Source organism: Ruditapes philippinarum, unplaced genomic scaffold (assembly GCF_026571515.1).
Source record: "Ruditapes philippinarum isolate M1 unplaced genomic scaffold, ASM2657151v2 ctg3782_1_1_1_1, whole genome shotgun sequence".
In the NCBI taxonomy this organism is placed as follows: domain Eukaryota; kingdom Metazoa; phylum Mollusca; class Bivalvia; order Venerida; family Veneridae; genus Ruditapes; species Ruditapes philippinarum.
In genome coordinates this window covers 64,168-87,057 of record NW_026852385.1, presented here as the reverse complement: position 1 = coordinate 87,057, position 22,890 = coordinate 64,168, and the positions used below count along the sequence as shown (strand labels likewise).

The 22,890-nt window shown below is 32.7% G+C and overlaps 1 protein-coding gene across 1 annotated transcript in view; it reads left to right on the top strand.

Annotated features, from left to right (window-relative positions):
* The window catches only part of LOC132758596 (NADP-dependent malic enzyme-like), a 47,736-nt gene extending 24,846 nt beyond the window's left edge, over positions 1 to 22,890 (top strand). The window contains exons 2-12 of the mRNA XM_060750292.1: positions 1,905 to 2,055; positions 7,846 to 8,129; positions 9,069 to 9,144; positions 9,874 to 10,035; positions 12,103 to 12,206; positions 13,356 to 13,465; positions 14,394 to 14,491; positions 15,066 to 15,291; positions 15,756 to 15,898; positions 16,419 to 16,589; positions 18,285 to 22,890. Coding sequence (XP_060606275.1) covers positions 1,905 to 2,055; positions 7,846 to 8,129; positions 9,069 to 9,144; positions 9,874 to 10,035; positions 12,103 to 12,206; positions 13,356 to 13,465; positions 14,394 to 14,491; positions 15,066 to 15,291; positions 15,756 to 15,898; positions 16,419 to 16,589; positions 18,285 to 18,521 — 1,762 coding nt within the window. The 3' untranslated portion in view covers positions 18,522 to 22,890. The remainder of the gene's footprint in view (positions 1 to 1,904; positions 2,056 to 7,845; positions 8,130 to 9,068; positions 9,145 to 9,873; positions 10,036 to 12,102; positions 12,207 to 13,355; positions 13,466 to 14,393; positions 14,492 to 15,065; positions 15,292 to 15,755; positions 15,899 to 16,418; positions 16,590 to 18,284) is intronic.

The window sequence follows — 22,890 nt, the reverse complement described above, 5'->3', positions numbered from 1 at the left end:
TTGTCAAGCTATATAACTTGTGTTTACAATTTTTTGGCAATTTTTCTGTCCATAACTGAGTGAATGGGTAAACATTTTTTGAAATATTGCTACTGACAAGAATCTGAGCCGGGGGCATTTGTGTTTAACAAACACATTCTTGTTCCTCTTAAAATGCAATAAAAATGTGTAGAGTTTTTATGCCACCGCAGCATCTGCGATGCGGTGGCATATAGCGATTCACCTGTGTGTATGTATGCGTGTGTGTGTTTGTGTGTGTGTTATATAGATTATATAGTGAACTTAAAAAATCTTCTTGTGAAAAACCACTAGTCCAATTTCAACCAAACTTGGCAGGATTAATTGTTCCTTGGGTGAAGGGCTTCCAAAGTTGTTCAAAGAATTTCATTCCATGCAGAAATCTGGTTGCCATGGCAACCAAAAGGAATTATTAGAATAAATTTAAAAAATCTTCTTGTAAAGACCCAAAAGGCCTAGAGCTTAGATATTTTGCATAAGGCATTGTCTGGTAGACCTCTAACAAGATTGTTCAAATTATAGCCCTTGGGTCAAAATTGGCCCCGCCCCGGGGGTCATTGATTTTCACTATGTACATATAGTAAAAACTTAAAATACCTTCTTGTAAAAACCCAAAAGGCCCAGAGCTTAGATATTTTGCATAAGGCATCATCTGGTAGACCCTTACCTAGATTGTTCAAATTATAGCCCTTGGATCAATATCGGCCCCACCCCGGGGTCATTGATTTTCGCTATATGTACATATAGTAAAAACTTAAAACACCTTCTTGTAAAGACCCAAAAGGCCTAGAGCTTAGATATTTTGCATAAGGCATTGTCTGGTAGACCTCTACCCAGATTGTTCAAATTATAGCCCTGGGGTCAAAATCGGCCCCGCCCCAGGGGTCATTGGTTTTCCTTATATGTATATATAGTAAAAACTTTTTAAAAAAATTCTTCTAGCAATTGACAAATGCTAGAGGTTAGATATTTTGCATGAAACATTGTGTTGTAAACCTCTAGCAAGATTGTTCAAATTATAGCCCTGGGGTCAAAATTGCCCCCGCCCTGGGGGTCATTGATTTCAATATATACATATAGTAAAAAATAAAAAAATGTCATTAGCTGAAGGTACAAGGCTTAGAACTTTAATATTTGTTAAATAATATCATCTAAAGGTACTCTCCCAAAGTTGTTCGAATTTTGCCTCTTGTGTCCAAATTAGCCCTGCCCTTGGGAGCCATAGGTTTATCTTATATGTATATAGTTAAAACTTAAAAAATTATTTTCTCTAAATTTACAAAGGATAGAGTTAAGATATTTTGCATGAAACATTGTGTAGTGAACCTCTAGCAAGATTGTTCAAATTATAGTCCTGGGGTCAAAATTGGTTCCGCCCCGGGGGTCATTGATTTTCATTATGTACATATAGTGGAAAAAAAAAATTTATAATATCATCTATAGGTCCTCTACCAAAGTTGTTCAAATGTCAAAAATTGGCCCTGCCCGGGGGCAGTGATTCTCATTATGTACACGTAGTAAAACAGAAAATAAAACAAATGTCTTCTGAATGGGAGAAAGCTTTAGCTTAGATAACTGACTTGAAATGTTGTTTGGTGGACCTGTATCAAGATTGTTATTAAACCCTTGGGTCAAAATTATGCCTTGCTCAAGGGGACAGTGACCTACTTTCTTGTCCTTTGATGTACAGCAATGACATTTTGACCATGTGCACAGTTTTAGTTGTAAAATTGAACTTTGACCTAGATTTTGATGATGTGACCTACTTTCTTGTCCTTTGATGTACAGCTATGAAATTTGAACCATGCGGTGGCATAGCATTTTTCTCAAATGCAATCTTGTTTTATTTTATCATAAACTTTCAAAATTATCACTTTCTCTTACAGATGTGGTCCAGTTGTGAGCAGTTCTCTGTTTCATACCAGTCAGCCAACAAACAGCAGGCCAAAGTCACCATTACCTGATCCAAAAAAGGAACTCATAAATCACAGTAAAATTAGAGGCATTGACATCTTGCGAGACCCTAGGCTTAATAAGGTACTAGATTGCTTTTGATTTTTCTACTCGGTTTTCATTTACTTTCGAGTACAGTGAAATTTGAGAAAACCGGAAGCTGAGAAAATCGGGACTTTCTAAATACCGGACGAATAATTCAGTCCCAAATTTCCCCTTCTTTAAACTATTGTATTAAACATTGACAATACCGGAATCTGTAAAAACCGAATATTAGACAGTTGATACAGGACTACAAAGTCAATTATATAGACAATTATCCTGACAATACCGGATGCTGAAAGTGTGAATAATCTTGGATCGTATTTGTTTTGCAAACCCGAGTGTAGAGTTTAGGCATCCTGAGCATGCGTAGTATTGTCGCACTAGCTGTTCAAAACTATCAGCATGAACAGCGTTCTTGGTTACAAAATGGACGCCGCACTTCTTTTTTTGCAGCATTTTGAAGAATCATCTGATAGTCCAGTCATTCTAGCTCAAAATACAGCCAAACCTCAAACAAATTGCAACAGAAAATATTTTGAGTGTTTTGAAACCCTAGACCTATAATGTATAACATATCAAAAGTCTTTCACATTGCTTTCTGCCATTTTCTGACGTCATGTTCTTGCTCACTCCTCATCAAATGGAGAGTAGGTTCTTGACACGCAAAAGTTACGTTCCCGGTGTTAGTTTTGCCCTAGTGTTGCGACTCGACACTCGGGTTTGCAAAACAAATACAACCTTGTGTACTTATCAATTGGTTGTGTCTAATACGCTAATTGAGCGGTAACGGAAAAATGATTGTCTGATTTGTTTATAATGTCTCTTTTCACAGGTTGATTTATTGTAAGATATAGATGCTACCGTTTTATATAAATGCCAAAATGCACAAGAAATTGATCAGTTAAAATCAGTATGAATAAAAAATAGAGTATTTTCCTACTGTGTTGCCTTTTTTCTATTCATTTCCCAAAATGTCAACGCAATGGAAACGACATTTATCGGCGCTAAGTTCTATTCCATGGCCGAAAAGAATTCGAAGAGAGCTGTCTACAAGTGACAAAGTTAAATAATTAAAGACAGTGAAACTTTGTTGAGACCTACTTTAAAAATCTGACCAATATTTTATCGGCAATATTTACAATGGGGGGCATTATTATAAACAAACAAAGTAAACTATGTTCGTTAAATCATTATCCATTACCCAAATGTAAACATATGCAGATGTACTTGGACTTGATCTTTATGAGGTAACTGCTGTTCATTTAAATCCAAAAAAATATTGTATTTATATGCAATAATGAGACAAAAACAATAAAAACATATTTTCTTGTATTTTTATCATTTCTTTATTTAGCAATATATATGTACACATGATCATGAAAATGCAAATATACAGCATCCTTTGTAAGTCATTGCTCGGTTATGATATACAAAAAATGTAAGATCCTGAACAGCTGAAGGGGACATTGAGAATACCAGACCGCTGAGAAAACCGAACAAAACCCTCAGTCCGAAAGCCGTCCGGTTTTCTCAACTTTCACTGTATATTAAGCTATTATATATTCTGGCATTTCTGCTGAAAAATTATTTGAATTTTTAAGAAGAATACTTCCAAAAACCATGTACATTGTATCATGTAAATATGCTTGCTTATTTCTTTCTGAAATTGTGAATGGTGCATGCACATAATCATCGATAAATAGTAAAAAAGAACCAAATTAAAAATAGCAGCATAACATTTTTCCAAACATTTTATTCTGTTTGCATGTACATGCAGTAAATGTACAGTATTCATTTGTGTTTAATACAGAGAGATTCTGTTCAAGAATTGACGAAATAATTATGGAAACAAATTTCCTGTTTATAGATTTTATTAAAATTGTTCATAACATAGAGCTTTATACTCATTAACATGTAGGTATAAATGATACCTTTCTCATTCTTGTATTGCCAGATAATATTGATACTCACTATATTAAGTTTATGTTTTTTTTACATCATAGAAATTTACAATGGATAGTTTCTGCCCAACAAGCTGTGATATAGTGAGGTTTATGTGTTTTGCAAACAGCTTGTGTTTATTTTGTCACTGTCATCAATAATTTACAGAAATAGAATTTGTTTATACACAAATTACTGTTGTGTTGAATAAGAGAATATAGATCATGTCAGATTAAAGAGTAAAGTATTGTGGGGATAAATGTAATTTTATATGTGAACAGAGACCTGCTGAGAATGTAAAAGTACTGGGCCAAGAGACTCCACTTGATTTAAAAATGATTGGCTGTATTGTAAAACTTTTTCTGAAAGATATGGGCCATGATTAAATAATTAAATTAAATTACCTGTTAAAAGAACGAAAAGGAAGTATAATAATTATGTTCTGCTAAATGTATACTACAGGAGTAGATATATTTTCAACATAACAATTTGTGATAAATAGTGTGACCTTTATAACTTGTACATGTACTACAAAAACAAGGTAACATGATATTTAACTATTCCAAATTACACCTTATACACAATGCTTACAGACCATTGAAATGTCATACATGTTTTATTTTAAATGACAACTGTAATTTTTTACAAGAACATTATGTACACATTTCATTTCATGACTTTGGCTTATTGATTGAAGACTTAGAGATACAATACAGGGGGTGTTGTAATATTGTATATGTCAGATAAGGGTAATTTAAGTGTCCCCAGTTGAAAATAATGTGATAGTATTTTTGGACTTTTTTAAATGCCATGATATCATTAAAGAGAATTTGCGAATACATAATTTCCTTATTTGGATAACTGGATGACAAAGTAGCAGGTTTCCTGTAGCGTAGATTTAGATACATCCATGGCCTTTTTTTTTCATTTTTACTGAGCTTTAATAATTTCTTAGCACCTATAGCAAAACTGCATTCTTAGCAAATTAAGCTAAAGGAGCAATAACACCAAAAAAGAAAAACTACATCATACATGTACAGTTAGGGTTGATAAATTTTAGTAAACAATGAATTGCATCAAATTTTATGGGACGTACTGCTTCAAATTGCCATATTTCAACTATCCCATGCTACAAAAGCAACATTGTCTAGATGATAACTGTTGTAAGATTTTAAGAATAATGCTGTAAATATAAACAAATGAGGAAATGAATTGATGATGATATCTGTTTGTATCTGGTTTTTGTCTATGATACACACTGTTTGTTCCCTATTATAAATGCACCCATGAGCTCTTCTGATCAAAGTATAATTTTTACAAAGTTTATAAAATCTTTTGATACAAAGGCACTTTAATACAGGTTGAAATAGTACAGTTAGTTAAAAGAAATGAAAATGAATCCATCAAGTAAAAAGGATTAGTAATTATAATGATTAATCAAACACAATGCACATGTAATCTTGAATTAAATAACTCCAGTCCATGATTTTTAATAACTCAGTACTTGAGGTTTCATTTTACCGGCCACTCATTATTTAAAGCGAGACAAATTATTTACTACACTTTGAACCGGTTTTACCAATTGGCTTTAGGTAGTTTGTTCATGTGTTGTCTGTGTAATTGACTGAGTTTGTCTGTTTACTTATGACCTTGACAGACTTGGTCTCTTTTCTTGTGACTTTGACAGTGTTGGTCTCTTTACTAATGCTGTTGACAGTGTGGGTCTCTTTACTTATGACCTTGACAGTTTGGGGCTCTTTACTTATGACCTTGACAGTGTTGGTCTCTTTACTTGTGACCTTGACAGTTTGGGTCTCTTTACTTGTGACCTTGACAGTGTTGGTCTCCTTCTTTATGACATTGACAAGTGTTGGTCTCTTTACTTATGACCTTGGCAGCTTGGGTCTCTTTACGTATGACCTTGACAGTGTTGGTCTCTTTACTTGTGACCTTGACTGGTGTTGGTCTCATTCTTTATGACAATGACAAGTGTAGGTCTCTTTACTTATGACATTGACAGTTTGGGTCTCTTTACCTTTGACTTTGACAGTGTTGGTCTCTTTACTTATGACCTTGACAGTGTTGGTCTCTTTTTTTATGACCTTGACAGAGTTGGTCTCTTTACTTATGCTGTTGACAGTGTTTGTCTCTTTACTTATGACATTCACAAGTGTTTGTCTCTTTACTTATGACCTTGAAAGTTTCGGTCTCTTTACTTATGACCTTGACAGTGTTGGTCTCTTTACTTATGACCTTGACAGTTTGGGTCTCTTTACTTATGACCTTGACAGTGTTGGTCTCTTTACTTATGACCTTAACAGTGTGGGTCTCTTTACTAATGACCTTGACAGTGTTGGTCACCTTCTTTATGACCTTGACAGTGTTGGTCTCTTTACTTGTGACCTTGACAGTGTTGCTCTCTTTCCTTATGCCCTTGATAGACAGTAGGTCTGAAATAAATGTCAGTCAAGAGTAATGCACAAAATTTTCTTCAGCCAGATATAGATCTTTATTACCCTTCCAGATTTTTTCCACCTTTTTGATTGGATATTGATCACCCGAAAGAAATTGATATAACCAAGCCAGACGGGTAATATACACACTAAATTACCCCGTTGACCCCACGTTGTAAACAACATGCGCTGTGGCGATGCGCGTACGGTTCGATTTTACGCGGTTTAAATTCCGATATACAAGCACTTTTTAACTGTCAAATTATTAATATTTATCAAAATAGAGTAATGATACATATTCTCATCAGTATTGAAAACAAAGATGACCTCATGAAAGCTTGATTTTAATTACAAAAAAGTGCGTTCAACAGACTACTCCTTTTCTTTTGTTAACATTCGTAAGGTACTGAAAAAAATACGTCTTGTATTTATGTGACGTCATGTTGTGATGAAGGGGTATCCTAAAGGGAATCTTATTTTGACGTTTCATTTGAAACAGCAATGATTTTTTAAAAAATCGTCTAAACTTGGCAAGGGAAGGGTAATAAAATTATTATTTTGATTTTGGAGTGATATATGTGGATATATTACCTGCCAAGATAAAATATCACCCTCGCCTTACGGCTCGGGTGATATAAAATCTTGGCAGGTAATATATCCACATATATCACTCATAAACCAAAATAACATATAATATAAAAAGAATGTATGATGGAAAAAGGGAAGCTGTATCTTTTTTGGAAATAGTACAAAACACTAGATAAATAACATCAGTTTAAATAAATTGCATTTCTTTTATACTTAGTATGAAACAGTATTGAACACATACTTTTATGGTTAAAATAAATACAATGTATATATATATAAAATGGTGTGGACAATTAATGTAGCACATACAGTTCAGAAAACAATCTAACGTCTCATCAAAATGTTACTGTACATTGTACGTAAAATGCAGTTAATGAATTCAGTATCTTGAATTAATCAAAATGTAAATCAAACATTAGTTAGACAAGAATATAGTATATAGTATATATGAATAGAATGGCACTTTTATTTGACAATCTGAGTGTGCCTTAAATCAGGTTAAGGAAATGTGATCTCAATGTGCTAACTCAGCAAAATAAATGTACATACCGGTACATGTACATTTGAGTGTTTGTACAAATAAATTATGGGTTTATTGGGGATATGTGGATATGTTTTATAGAAGCAGGCTGAAAATAAAATGCATTGCCTGTAAATGAAAGCAAGAATTGTCCTAAAATGTCGTTATGAGTAGATTTATGATTATGAAAAAAATGTTCATCAACTTGTACATGTTAAAAGAACACTTCTTCAAATGTGAAGAATAAGACATTGGTATAACATTTACCAATTATAAGAAAGAAAAATATCAATGTCAGAGTACATGTATATTTATTTGATTATATAGGGCCAGGCTTTTACTCTGCGTGAGCGTCAGTTGATGGGTATACATGGCCTCCTACCACCAATTGTCATCAATCAAGAAAGGCAACTTGAACGTGTCATAGAGAACTTTCGAAAACGCCCCACTGATGTTGATAAGTACATCTATTTGATGGCTTTGTATGACAGGAATGAGCGCTTGTTCTACCGGTCACTTTGTGAACATGTAGAAGAAATGATGCCCATTGTTTATACGCCAACAGTCGGGCAGGTGTGTCAGCAGTATGGTCTTATATACAGAAGACCAAGGTTTGTATGAAAACAAAAAACGTTGTTTTGTTTTTGTGAATATATGAATTGTAAAATGTCTTAATGGCCATAGATTCTGATTGGGGCCTCCATGGCCAGGTTGCTGAAGCCTCCAACTTCAAATCACTTGCCCTTATGACCACTGTGGGTTTGAATACCATCAGGGATTCTGTGAAAATGGTATCTAGATTGCTTACAAAAGATTGGTGGTTCTACTTGGGTGTCTGGTCGACTGCGTGACATAATGCAGGAATAGGCACCTGAGGTCTCCTTCCACCAGTAAAACTAGAAAGTTGTGGTATGAAGTTTACAGTGACATTGAGACTAAAAATCAAACAAAACAAACAAAATAATCTGCTCAGTTATTACACAATTCACACTGATTGCCATTACATGTTTGTGTCTCTTGGATGACTTTTATCTGACTGTTACAATTTGACATAAGTCACAATATGTCTAATGTCAAGCATCCTTCACTTGCTGTTTTATATAGCTTATGTTTAGGTGTTCGCAGTTTTAAGTACTGAAATTTGTAAACTTTATAAGGTAATTGCTTGCCATTACATTAATGACATATTGGTAAACTGGCTGTAAAAGTTGCATTAGGTCCATTTGGCTCTGAAAATGCAAGTTCTAGTCACAGAATAAAAACTGTGATATAATTCACTTGAAATATGCTTTTGTATAAATTGTCAGGTATTTAGATTCTGTTACTGCTAGCAGTCTTGAGGTCAATAGAAGTTCTTGATATAGAAGGAGACAATTTCCATTCTGAAATTAATTTGTCTGTGGCATTTTAAAAAAACAATTTAAGTATTTTTCTTATAAAATGATATGGTACATACATATGTATATATTTACATAATTTTTATGTACATGTAGGCTAATGTTTGGGTAAAGCATCTTAAGATAAAATAATTTAATAATCTTGTTTTACAGAGGGTTGTTTCTCTCCATAAATGACAAGGGACATTTATATGAAATGATTTGTAACTGGCCAGAGAACAATGTCAAGGTAAATATGTTAATGTATCTATATATAAATGCTTCTTTTTATTGTGATAATGTACATTATAAGATGCTTAACCAAGTTTTCCAGGAAAGATGATGAATTTCAGCCCACAGAAAGCTCAGCGTCAACAATTTCTTTCCTTGATTTAATTTCTTTCAGACTGCCTGTCTGCCATCCCCAGCAATAGTTAAGTTTAAGGGCCATATAATGGCAAAGAAAAAAAAAGATTCATTAATATCATTAGAATTAGAGGAAATTGGCCCTCTGTTTAATGAAAGAAAAATAAAGGAAAAAAATTGATTTTGACCTTTGAAATATTACATTTTGTTTGACCAAGTGAGAAATAGAGCCGATTAAGCTTTGACACTTATAGTAACGTCCTAGTTCATGCCAGATGTACCTTATTCTCATGCCTCTATGGCTGAGTGACTAAGGTTGCCGACTTCAAATAGCTTGCCTCTCACCACTGTTGGTTTGAATCTGGTCAAAGATTTATGATTCTTTCTTTAGAGGAAGCTTTCCAGCTAGCTTACGGATGGATGGTGGTGTGCCTGAAATAATACAGGGAAGGGCACCTGAGGTTTTCCTCCACCAGTAAAGCTAGAAAGTCACCTTAACCGTGACAGTGTTACTTTAAATTAGGGCTGGGAATTATATTTGAATATTCGAAACACTACTGATTATTCGAAAGTTTAAATCCAACAAAATAAACATTTTCTCGTGTGACTTCAGGCAATTGTTGTAACAGATGGAGAAAGAATTCTAGGACTTGGAGATTTAGGTGTGAATGGAATGGGTATCCCAGTAGGAAAGTTGTCCCTGTACACAGCTCTCGGTGGTATACCACCAATTCAGACGCTACCAGTCATGTTGGATGTAGGAACCAATAATAAGGTGGGTTTATTTTAATAGAATATGTTCATTATTTTGACCAGTTTGAGTTATCAGTTAAAACATACTCTAAATGCATGTTTTATTGAATAATTATGATAGAAAAATGTAATTGATAAGGATTTTTGTTGTTTTTTTTTTTTCAGCTCTTAAGATCAATATGCTTTTTTAACTTTTATAACAAATTTTTCTGCATATCTGAATTTTTCTCAGAATTTTGTATCAAAAAAAGGAAGAATAGCAGATCTTATTGCTACTTTGCCTTTTTATTTCTCATTTTGCTTCTGTCCATTCTTTGAGTTCTTCACCAGACTTTGGATTCATTTGCTTGTCTGCTGATTCTGTTTTAAGTAATTTAAATATTGTTATTTTGACTTGAAATTTGATAAGGCTATAAAATCATGGAAAAGAAACAGGGTTAAGCATTATAAATGACAATTTAAAAGGAGCATGGGTTTAATTAATGAAAGGATAGCCATCCTGTGAATGGCTTATTAACATAAATTACCTAATGTTAAAAAGATGCCAGCTGTGTGCGTGCTTTGTAAAAGAAAAAGCATTGCAATCATAACAGTTACAAAAAATAGTTTATTCTCATAATATTTGTTTATATTATACATACATTGTAGTATTCATTTTTAGCTCGACTTTTCTATGAAAAGGGGAGCTATCCTACTCGCCCCGGCGTCGGCGTCGGCGTTAGCGTTGGCGTCACACCTTGGTTAAGTTTTTCGTACCACCCCACTTTATTTCAGAAGTATTACAAGTATGGCTTTGAAACTTACCATACTTGTTCACCATCATAACCTCCATCTACAGACAAGAGTACATAACTCTGTCAAGGTTTTTGACAGAATTATGGCCCTTTTTTGACTTAGAAAGTGTATTGAGCTTGGTTAAGTTTTTTTGTACCACCTCACTTTATTTCAAAACCATTGGAGGTATTGCTTTGAAACTGACCATACTTGTTTACCATCACGACCTTCATCAACAGACAAGAGGACATAACTCTGTCAAGGTTTTTGACAGAATTATGCCCCTTTTTGACTTAGAAAATACATTGAATATGGGTAAAATCCACTTATTGCCTTAACCCTTTGAGATATTGCTTTGAAACTTTTAATGCTATTTCACATCATTACCCCCATCTGTACGCAAGAGAAGGTAACTCTGTCAAGGATTTGTTTTAAAAATTAAGGCCTTTTATCGACTTAGAATCTTGGTTAAGTTTTTAGTACCAGTCCACTTTTTGACTGAACTGTTTGAGATATTAATTTGAAAGTTGGAATACTTGTTTACAATCATGATTCCCAAACATGTCCAGGAGAAGGTAATTCTGTCAAAGATTTTATTTGAATTATGGCCCTTAACTGTCAATGTTTTGTATTATAGGCAAGCACTAAAAAACTTAAAAAATCTAAAAAAATTCATTCCTATCCACTTGTTCACTTTACCATAAATTATGTCATATAAACATTGCTGTAATATTCAAGGGTATCAAACAACTAGTTATTTTTCTCTTTTTGTACTTGAAATTAAAATCAGTAGTATAATACTATTAAATTTATTTAAGGCTCAACTCAGTTTTTTTTTCTTTCTTACCAGCCCTCTTTTGACTTAAACATTTCAAACTTTGCTGCAGTGTTCAAGGGTATCACACAATTCAGTAAAATAATTCTTCACTAAATATCTTAATGCTCATGGCCATTGTTCACTTTAAAAATACAGAGATTCTTGTATTGCCTTTTACTGCAAAAACTTTTTTTATTGGCAAGCAATAAAAAAAGTCGAGCGCGCTGTCTTACGGACAGCTCTTGTATTTTACTTTAGAGGCAATACAACAGTGTCAAGGGTAATATTCATTTATCATTTAGGAGATCAGTGGAAATTTAGAAAGCACAGTAAAAAAAATTTGCGACCTAAACACTCCTGGCATCTTTTCCTGATGATGGTTCACATTTGTACGATGGGTTCCTAATGAAGCTTTTTACAAGTTAAGAGTAGAAAAATGTCTTTGTATTTGAGATTATTATATGTATGATTTGTTGGCTAACAAGACACCTCTTGCAGACTTTATTGGAAGACAGCCTTTACATCGGAAGACAAAAGCCTCGTGTAACTGGAGAAGAATATGATGAATTCATTGATGAATTCGTCGAAGCGGTTGTTAGAAGGTATCGTCTTGGTACCCTACATAAAACCTAAAAACTTCGGTGTTACTTTTTTCTTAACTTATTACTAATGACTGATTGATTTTTGCTTTGACAGTTCTTGCACCAATATAAAGGGTAGTGCTAGAAAAACAGTTACGTAGAATAGCCCAGAAAAGCAATTTTACTTATTGCAATATCTTATCAGCTACTCAATAAGTTGGTTTTCGTTTGTTACTATAAATAGAAAGTCAACTTGTACATTATTATATGACAAGTTATCTCTGCCTTCAAGTTATAGGCATATTATATAAGTATATTTATCAATTATTAACAGCATCTTACTTTACACTTGGGATATACATGAATAAAATCCCTGAAGAGTAAACTCTTGTGTACATTAAGTATGTATACTAATGCATCACCATTAGTGCAGTAATGAGTTAACTCCCTATTTAATTTGATAGGTGTTAACCTGTTACTGCACTAAGGTGGCAAATAGTTATTTGATATTTTTATTACATAATTTCCATGTAGCTTAGTTCTTTACATTATTCCCAGATATATAAACAAGAAATTAGATACATAATTCACGGATATATAAACAAGGAATTAGACCTGTTTCTTGCATATCATACTTGATTTTCTAGTGTTTGCACCAATGCTGGAAAATATCATCTTACAAGGCTCTAGGTGTAAGATTGGTCGCCCTGCGGTCGCATGATTAAATGATGTCATTCTGTGAATGTGTCATATGCTTGGATAATGTCATTCTGCTGAATTAATAAAAGTTTGAGTGTGTTCACCACTATAAGAATGTCGTGAAAAATGAATATAAGTTATTGATATTCTTGAATATCTATGATTAATTTGTTCTGTGTAAGGAAAGGAATCTTAACACTTCCTGAGGCCACAGATACGAATATCTAGCTTTTGGGTAACTGTACAGTAGAAACATGGCAGAACCACCTGTAACAGTTACCCTCAAGTTAATTACTCTGGTTTGTGCCTTCAGCTAGTGTAAGATTCCTGTAATATGGAATGCCTTCCTTTTGTATATACATGTACTTTACAGTTTTCAACATTAATGCTGATTTTAAGATCAAATTATCTTGTTAATTATTTAATTCTACTTTCCATAGCAGAAGTTATAAATGGATTATTTGTTGACAGATATGGGCAGACAACTCTGATACAGTTTGAAGACTTTGGTAACAACAATGCATTCACTCTGTTGGAAAAGTACAGACATAAATACTGTGTGTTCAATGACGATATTCAAGGTATGTGTTGTGACGATTACATACTCAGGGTTACCACTAATAGCCTCAAACGTGACTAAATATTTATTCTGGAGCATAAAATCTTACACATTAGGATAGTCTGTTTCATTCAGGAAGTATTGAAATATGATTCATTGGTCAAAAAGGGGTAAAGATGTCATGGTTTTGCCATAGTCATTGTTATTATAGTCACTTAAATTATTGTATGAATATTCACAATTTTAGACATGAAATTAACTTGACAGGCTTCTTTTACACTCAATCTTCACAATGTATAATGCAGAACATTCACCCCTGATGATTGCTTGAAGACATTCTTAATTTTACATTGAAAATGATGGGGCGTCCGTGACCGAGTGGTTACGGTCGTTGACTTCAAACCACTAAAGTCTTGCCCTTCACCGCAGTGGGTCGAATCCCGACAGGAAATTTGGATTCTTTCATGTGAGGAAGCTATCTAGCTAGTTTAAGGAACATCGGTGGTTCTACTCAGGTGTCTGTTCGTGCCAGAAATAATGTACGGAAGGGCGCCTGAGATCTTCCTCCACCAGTAAAGCTGGAACGTCCCCATATGACCTATACTGTGTCGGTGTGACCTAAAACCCAATCAAACAAACAAACAACATTGAAAATGTAACTATGATTGACTGTCTGAAGATAAATGTCTAAAATACTGTGAAGATTGCTTGTACATGTAGATTCCAAACAAACTGTCTATTTTGAAAAATGGATCCATCAAATATTTATTGGCATGCCATTGCACTTTGTGTAATACTTTATTCAGCTGGGCTGAAAAAAACAGTGGTTAACACCATAGAAGGACTTTTTATTATCTTCTCCCTACAATGCTGCTTGGAAGAGAAAAAAATGAAGAAAAACATTGAAAATAGTTGTTGCAGGCTATTAGAGTGACTTTTTTTTCTTACAGGCACAGCCTCTGTTGCAGCAGCTGGTATTTTTGCTTCTTTGAGAATCACTGGCAAGAAACTGTCAGACAATGTGTTTGTCATGCAGGGAGCTGGCGAAGTAAGTTGTTGAAATACAATAATAATTTATACTATTAGTAATTTTGTGATCCTTGTTTTGGACATGTAAAAGTTAAAGGGTGCAACTGTGTTTGGGTACATGAAATCAGGGTAATAGTGGTTTATATAGGAAGATGAATATAGCTTTCAACTCAGCTGAACTTAAGTTAATTAGTATAAACTAGTCATAACTGTCAGAATGATGTTATAAATGCATTTGAAAGCAAGTGGCAAAATTCATTTAACCCTCACTACGATAAATATGTTAAATGGACTTGTCCATCTTTCAAACTGGACAAAACCATTACTTAATTAAAGGAGAAATTTTTGAAATATGTACTAACTGAAAAAACAAAAACAATGATCAGAGGGCATGATTGTGCCAGCTGATCTTAAAGTTCACCGGTTTCATGGTTATATTCAATTGCCCATAACTGGCTTACAGTTAGAATAGCTGTTGGAATATTTTGATGGGATCATTAAATTTTTGTTTGATCTTTGTTTATTTGAGATATGATTATTCATTGTTTTCATCACAAGATACTTAAGGAATATATTATATTTTTAACCTACAGGCCAATATTGGTATTGCCAACTTGATCTCATTGGCTATGGAAGCAGAAGGTACACCAATAGAGGAGGCCCGCAGCAAGATTTGGATGGTTGATTCCAAAGGTCTTATTGTTAACAACAGGCCAAAGGGAGGAGTTTCGGGTCATAAGAAAGATTTCGCCAAGGATTTTAAACCAATAGATAAACTAGAAGATGTTGTCAAGGAGATTAAACCAACAGCATTAATAGGTATACAACCCTTTACTTGCTGGATTTGTGGAATGGTTTGTCCTTCTTTGAATTGAGTTACTTGAAAATTAAGGGATTTTAATACACAGACTTAAATATTGAGGAACTGACAGGATCAAGCTTGGTTAGCTTGCACAGATGTGAAGGTTTGCTGAGCTCTATACTGCTGGGAAAGCCTATTTCTGGTTTTCAGCAAGTCAAGAGTTAATTTTATCATTTATGAGATCAGTTGCAGGAACAACTAGTACTGGTACGGCATTCAGAGTGCACCCACTAACTGTAGATTTTACCTTGTAAATATGTCACACTGGCATGTCTGTAGACTACCAATAGTGTGAGATGTTGGGGCATCTGTGAACACTTCAATCATGTGATTTCTTATTTTTCAATTATATTGCAATTCAATCATAATCCATTATTCAGTTATGTAACAATTCATTGATGATTTGTGCTATTTATTACAGGTGCAGCTGCCGTGCCTGGAGCATTTACAGAGACTATTCTGCGAGACATGGCATCGTTTAATGAGAGACCAATCATCTTTGCTCTCTCTAATCCAACAAGTATGGCAGAATGTACAGCGGAAGAGGCTTACAATATCACTGAGGTATGTATTAACTCGTCTCCTTAAATCTCTGACACTTTGATCAGTGAATATCAGCTAAATTTTTTAAAAAAAAATCAATAATTGTCATTGTGCCAATATGTGGAAAATTTCAAACATTCACTCATATTTACTAGTAGAATTTGCAGCATGGATAGTAAAGAAAATGTCGTCTGCTAGTAGAATTTAGGAGCTATACGTGTCTTCCAAGTGGTGATGCTCTGAAAATACATGTATATTCAGTCTCTGGTTATGTCCTAGAACTTTTTAGTTTTCAAAGGTTTATGAAAAGTTGTTGTTCCTATTCTGTATCCTTGTAATAGTTTGCTGCCAGTAATTGTAACTTCTATTATGAAGATATCTTTCTCATATGAGATATATTTTAACACTTAAAATATGTTTCCAGTGATTCAAAATTGACGAATGTTTTAATTTGCTTGACAGAAAAAGAAACTTTCTCAAAGCATTTATTTAGTATTGATATGCAGTTCATTATATTTATTACAAATCTATTTCCTCACAGGGACGTTGTGTGTTTGCAAGTGGCAGTCCATTTGACCCAGTCACAGTGAATGGACAAAAGTTTTACCCTGGTCAGGGTAACAATGCGTACATCTTCCCAGGGGTTGCACTAGGTCTAATAGCCTTCCAAGTTAGGCATATTCCAGAATCTATCTTCTTGAAAGCTGCACAGGTATGATATATTCAGTACATTTTGTAATCAGTTATACCGTATAAGTGGTTTTTTCTGCGGTGACTTTATTTCTGCGTTTTCTGCGGTCAGTATTAGAACCGCAGAAATAAAAACCGCAGAATATTTCTCCATATTTTTGTTTTTGAATTTAAATCACGTTTGGTCCAAACGATGTGCCGCAGAAATAAAGTTCGCAGAAATAAAAACATGCCAAAATTTTGAAAAACCGCAGAATTTGGAGCCCGCAGAAAAAACCACTTATACGGTACTGTAGATGGTGGTCAAAGTCAGTGTTCTCCGTTTAACAGTTCTTTTCTTAAATATTCTTTGAAACTTTACACGATTGATCTGTAGCTCAAGTACTTGCACATATTACATGGGTTTTCGTTTGAAGGATTTTTGGCTGAGTTATTGCCCTTGAATAAAAACACTTTTTGCAGTTCATTATTTTTGTGTCTCCTGCTACTCTTAATCTGCAACATGCAATTGGTTATACTGAGGCGACACCTGATCACTGATTGCTCTTGTATTGGATAGGCCTAATGCCATTTGAATTATGACCACGATTTGAATCTTTAAATATAAGAAGAAAATTGTATGGCTATGCATCAAGTTGAATGATTGTTGAAAGAATTAACTGTGTACAGTAAACTCCGCTTATAACGAACTCACTGGGACATTCAAAACCTGTTCCTTATATCCGGTGTTCCTTGTAAGCATATAGAGAATAAGTTCCTTGTATCAGGAGTTTTTATAGCGAATAGATTTACATATAACGAACTGATTGTTTATCATTGTCCGCCATTTGATTAAGAAATAGAAATATTAGTCATTTATTTATATTTTAGACACAATACCCGAGAGCGTACTTTTTGGAATTTGAAAATCATTGCTATTTCAGTTTTAGTTTTACTCCCTATCTCAATTTCACATAAAATATAATTATTATATTTTGTTTCTAAACTCTTTTCGTTTTCGAATAAACAAGATTTTCGATTTTTCCTTCCTTTAATATTGAATATCTTCTATTATAATTTAAGGGTGACTTTTACTAATGTAAGATATAGATTTCTTTTCAGTTAAATCAAGCGTACTTTGCAGTTTGCAATGGATCATGCTTGCAAGCATGCATGATTATGTTGAAAACCGATTATAAATTATTTTAATTATTTTACTCGAGCAAAACTATTGAAGAAAATAAATAAATAACCGTTTTATCTTGGTGAAAAGAGCTCATGCTAAACATATCCTAAATAGAAAACTATACAAATTCATTTGAATAGATGTATTGAAGTACATACATTCGCCCGAGTTTTCATCCGTGCGAATGAAAACGAAAGTTGAAAATGCGGGATCTATTTACGAATAGCCAATATTTTGGAGTTCGTTATAAAAGTGTAATTTTCTGTAGTATTAACTAAATTGGGACTTAGAAATGAGTTCCTTATAAGCGATAATTCCTTATAACCGTGTTCGCTATAACCATATATTTTTATATTAAAAAAGAAGGGCAAAATTCGGGCCAAAATAAATTGTTCCCTATAACCGGAAGTTCGCTATAACCGTGTTCGCTATAAGTGAAGTTTACTGTATAACTGTAAAACATAAATCTTAGTAAGTTCTAATGAGTGACATTACTGCATTTTAATTTTTCAAATCAAACAATGAAAATAATTTCTATTTTGTCCCTTACAGACATGTGCAAGCCTTGTAACAGATCAACATCTTGCAGAAGGTCGTGTTTACCCACCACTGAGCCAAATCCAAGAGGTCTCTCATAAGATAGCAACAGAACTCGGAGAGTATGTTTACGAAAAAGAACTCGCCTCATTGTACCCGGAACCGGAGGATAAAAAAGCTCATATATGGGATCAGATGTACTCAACAGCTTATGAATCGTTCGAGCCCGAAGTGTGGGACTGGCCAGAGTAATTTAACATACAGGACTATTTTTTTTTTTCACATAATACGAGCTGTTAGTAAGGCTTTATTCTTATTTGTTATTGAAAGTTTGTATATTTTTGGAATGGATTATTAATTTTTGTAAAAATGATACCATATTTTCATATAGGATTTTAGACAATACACAGTGTCTTTTAGGATTTAAAATATTGCACAATGTTTGATACTTATGACTTGAGACTTTATTGGGGATTGATATTGTTATATACCTTAAGTAAGGTTGGATCATGTTGATGAACAAACAAAAATATTTATTTTACAAAAAAAACTTAATATTTTGTGGTCAATTTTGTAAGTCCTATTTTTTCATAGGCTATTTAGAAATATTTTTATTGGTATAAACAAATTTCTATATTTGATGTTGACACAAAAATTTATGACATCCCTGCATTAATCATGGTCATTCATAAGATTTTTACTTTATATAGAGATTACAAGTGTCTGTGCACTTAGTTTAATTTGATAGTCATTTATGGTTAGTTTACAGTTTATTGAAGTTTTTGATACATTTTGCTTTTAAAATGCCAACAAGTATATAGACATTAGATTATAACACAAGTGTGAAGCTATCCTTGTTTCTTATATAGGTATCAGGTGCGAACATTAAGAAAAATTGTAAATAGATTTAGTGTAGCATGAAGAAAGGCTTGTTTCAATAATGTTAAAGGGACTCCACTGTGGTTTTCATTTTTACATGATGAAACTGAGTTAATTATTTCCGAGATTTGTGTACTATTAGATATAGGTCTGGACCTAAAGCTTGTGCAAAAATATTTCAGATCATTTGATTATTCCGCCTTTTTTTATAAAAATAATTTAAATTGTCCTAAATGACAAAAAGAAAAGAATAACAATGCTTTTAATTCAAAGCCATATATGGCATAAAACATTAATTTGTTTATTATAATTTTTATTGTCTTCTGCATATTTTCCATATTATTTGCACCAGTTGAACCATGTAAAAATTTTATGTTTTTAGACTTTCGGACCTTGGTGGAGCTCCTTTTAAGGGATATGTGTGTGAATGATAAATTTTGTACTTCAATTTTAGTGACTATGTTGGACAGTTGACTGCCAAATAATAGCTCAAAGATTTTGTTAGTGTTGTATTACTATTATAATTGGCAATAATATCATTTTAACATCATAACGAAACAAGCTTGTGTCTAAATATAATATGTCATTTGATGGATGTCTTTGGCTAGGTGTACATGTGTTAAATACATGATATCATATTGTTGATGTTTTCTTTTTAATTAACTGAAAAAGATGTAATGTTTAGCGCATCTGTTTTGAAGAAATAGTCCAGCTACTATCATTGTTGTCTAGTTATAATCATGCAAAATGTTTACTGTAGCCCATTATTCAAACATTTCAAAAGTAATCAACAATGAAACTTAGAATACTTGCTTATCTTGTTAAACAAGGGGCATAATTCTAAAAAAAATCAGTGTTTAATTTTGGTGGTATGTCCCTTTTTAACTTAGAATTTTTAACAGATGAGTGTTAACACGGCATGTGGTTTTCTTGTTTGAGAGTAAGAGATGTATGTTCTTAAGCTTAAAGTTTGACTTTGTTTTATTGATAATAAGTTAAATATGTTCCAACATATTTCTTTTGTAGCATTGAAAGTTTTTGCCAACTTCTAAAAGAAAGTATGGGATGCACACTTACACTTTGTAAATTCTAAGAAGTAAATCTTGCTTTCTTCATAATTAAATTAATTCTTGGATGTCCTGCAGTTGTAATTTAAAACTGAACGGAAAGTTAATTAAATGCCTTAGAATAGTTAAGACAATTTTTCCTTTTCAGTCTGTTGTCTACTAGCATTTCTTTAATGTATTATTATGTGTTAAACCAGTATTGCTTCAACCTATGTTTTGTATGTTTATTCAGTAGTAGCCATTTTAGTTGTAGCTGTCTATTGTTATGTCAAACCTTATTACTAAGTTTATGATTAAAATTTTTCATCATTTTCACTTTTTATTGAAATTTTGTTTGATATTTTTCACCAGACTTGTCAGTAACAAGTCATTTGTTTAATATAGAATATATATAAAGAATGATTTAATCATTTTAAAACAAGCATTTTAAGACTATAAGAATTACTGTCCAAAATCAAATGCCAAAGTTTTTGACATTTAATATTTGTTTTTGATAATTTGCCATCCGTCGCATAATAATGTGTGGTTTGAGTAAGTATACCTTGCCACTTGTAAAGGCAAAATGTACAAAAATATGAACAAACAATATAAGTACCATGTTTTTTTTAAATTTTTATACCTTGCCACACAAATCATATACATTGAATGAACAAATCAGCCTCAATAGGTTATAATATAAGAGATGAGAAATTACTTTTTACCTAGTTTATTTCTAGGGTTGACAACAAAACAGTTGTAAGGCCTTCTTTATTTCATGTAAATTACTACAGTTTTGCTGTCGCCGCAACTACAGTTTTGCTGTCAACTGTCAGTTTGGTTAAGCAATCAAACCAATAAAACAAAACAAATTTTTCAGTATAAGAGAATTGTATTGTCTATATTATATATTTGTTATTAACGTATATTCCTATTGTTGTTGCTGATTATTTTTTGAAAATCAAAACTTTAATTACGTGTTTTATATGGAGGTATGTCTATTTCTAAAGTATGTCTATTTCTAAAGTCTTAAGGATTATGTTTAAAATGCTGTAAAGGTTAACTGGGTTATTCCTGAACCCTTGAAAAAATTTATGTTGACATCATTGTGTCAGAATTAATCAATAAACGCTTAAGAATGATTAAGGTGTATGTTTTTCCATATTTATTTATGACAACGGAGTCCCAGGATAGGTTTGTTGTTTATTTTTCTTATTTATTCCAAATTTATTTTTATGTTCAGAGACTTTCTTGCCCAATATCTCCCGTATTTGCGAGAAATCGAAAAAAAAAAACCAACATTTTAGCATTTGTATTTATTTTCGTAGCATTCCTTCATACATTTGTTGTTTCTATTTTATATGGTAGTGTTATCTACATGTATGGAACAGATCTGATATTTTGTGAGGGTGAATGAGTAATCTTATATTTGTAAACCTCAAATTTCTGACAAAATAAACATAATGACAAATTCTTGACAAATCAATATGATGAGAAATTTCTGACAAATGAACAGGATGACAAATTTCTGACAAATAATCATGATCACAAATTATGACAAATCAATAGAATTTGTCTTACGTTATGCAAGTTGTTACATGACATGTTTTCCTTAACAAGTAAACTGTTTGACTGAGGGATGGAAAAAAATTGTATTTTAGGGATTATAGATCCTAATGAGGCAGGTATTGAGTGTTTTTTTTTTTCAATTAATGACATCACAGTGTCACATGACAAAAATATACTAAAGATAGGTAATCGGAAACCTATCGAAAGAAGAACTCCAGGGCAGCTTCAGTTTCATTTGGATATTATCTGAAATTAGTTGATATTTAGTGATTAATTAGGAATATGGATTGGTTCAGATTTTGAATATAAAATATACATAACAATTGTGTACTTCATGGGACACAGTCTGTGACATGTAACTGGTAGCCATATTTTAGGATACTAATAGATTGTAGTCTTGTTTAAATGTGCTATTGTAGAACAATACATTTTGTTGAAATATTTTACATGTTCATGTTTTATCATAGTTCTTGTATATACATAATTTAAAATGAAATTCAAAATATGCTTGAATAAAATACACAAGTGCTACATTTAGAAAATTTATGCTTTAAAAGCTTATTTATTATTTACTTTTAATTTACCATGAACTTTGCTGATATTAAAATTGTTTTTTTACCTTCACATATCATATGATATTGATATAGAATACAATTTTTTTCATAAGACTTTTTCTCATTGATATAAATTGGATGTATAACTTTCAAACACCCTGTCTCTAATACACTATTAATGATTAGATATACTTATATTTAGTAACCATGTAGCGAAAGGACTTCCTCCAATTGAATACATTTTGTTAAACGAGTTCTTTAATTTTCGTTTTATAGTACCATATGAGTATTGTTAACATGTATTGTGTCATGAAACTGGACAAAATAATGGAATCTCATTTTTATGTTAAATGTTGTTTTTTTGTGCATCTTAAGTTTTATGTCAGATGTAAATTTTTGGCACCGTATGTTTTTTGGCATAGAAAGTTTACTGTCAATGGCAGATGCTATTTTTGTGTCAAAATAATGTAAGAATCTATTTTTAGCATAGAAAAATGATGTCAGATGCTATTTTTGTCAAAGATGATAACAGATGCTATAATGACAAAGAATAGTTGATGTCAGATGTTGTTAAGC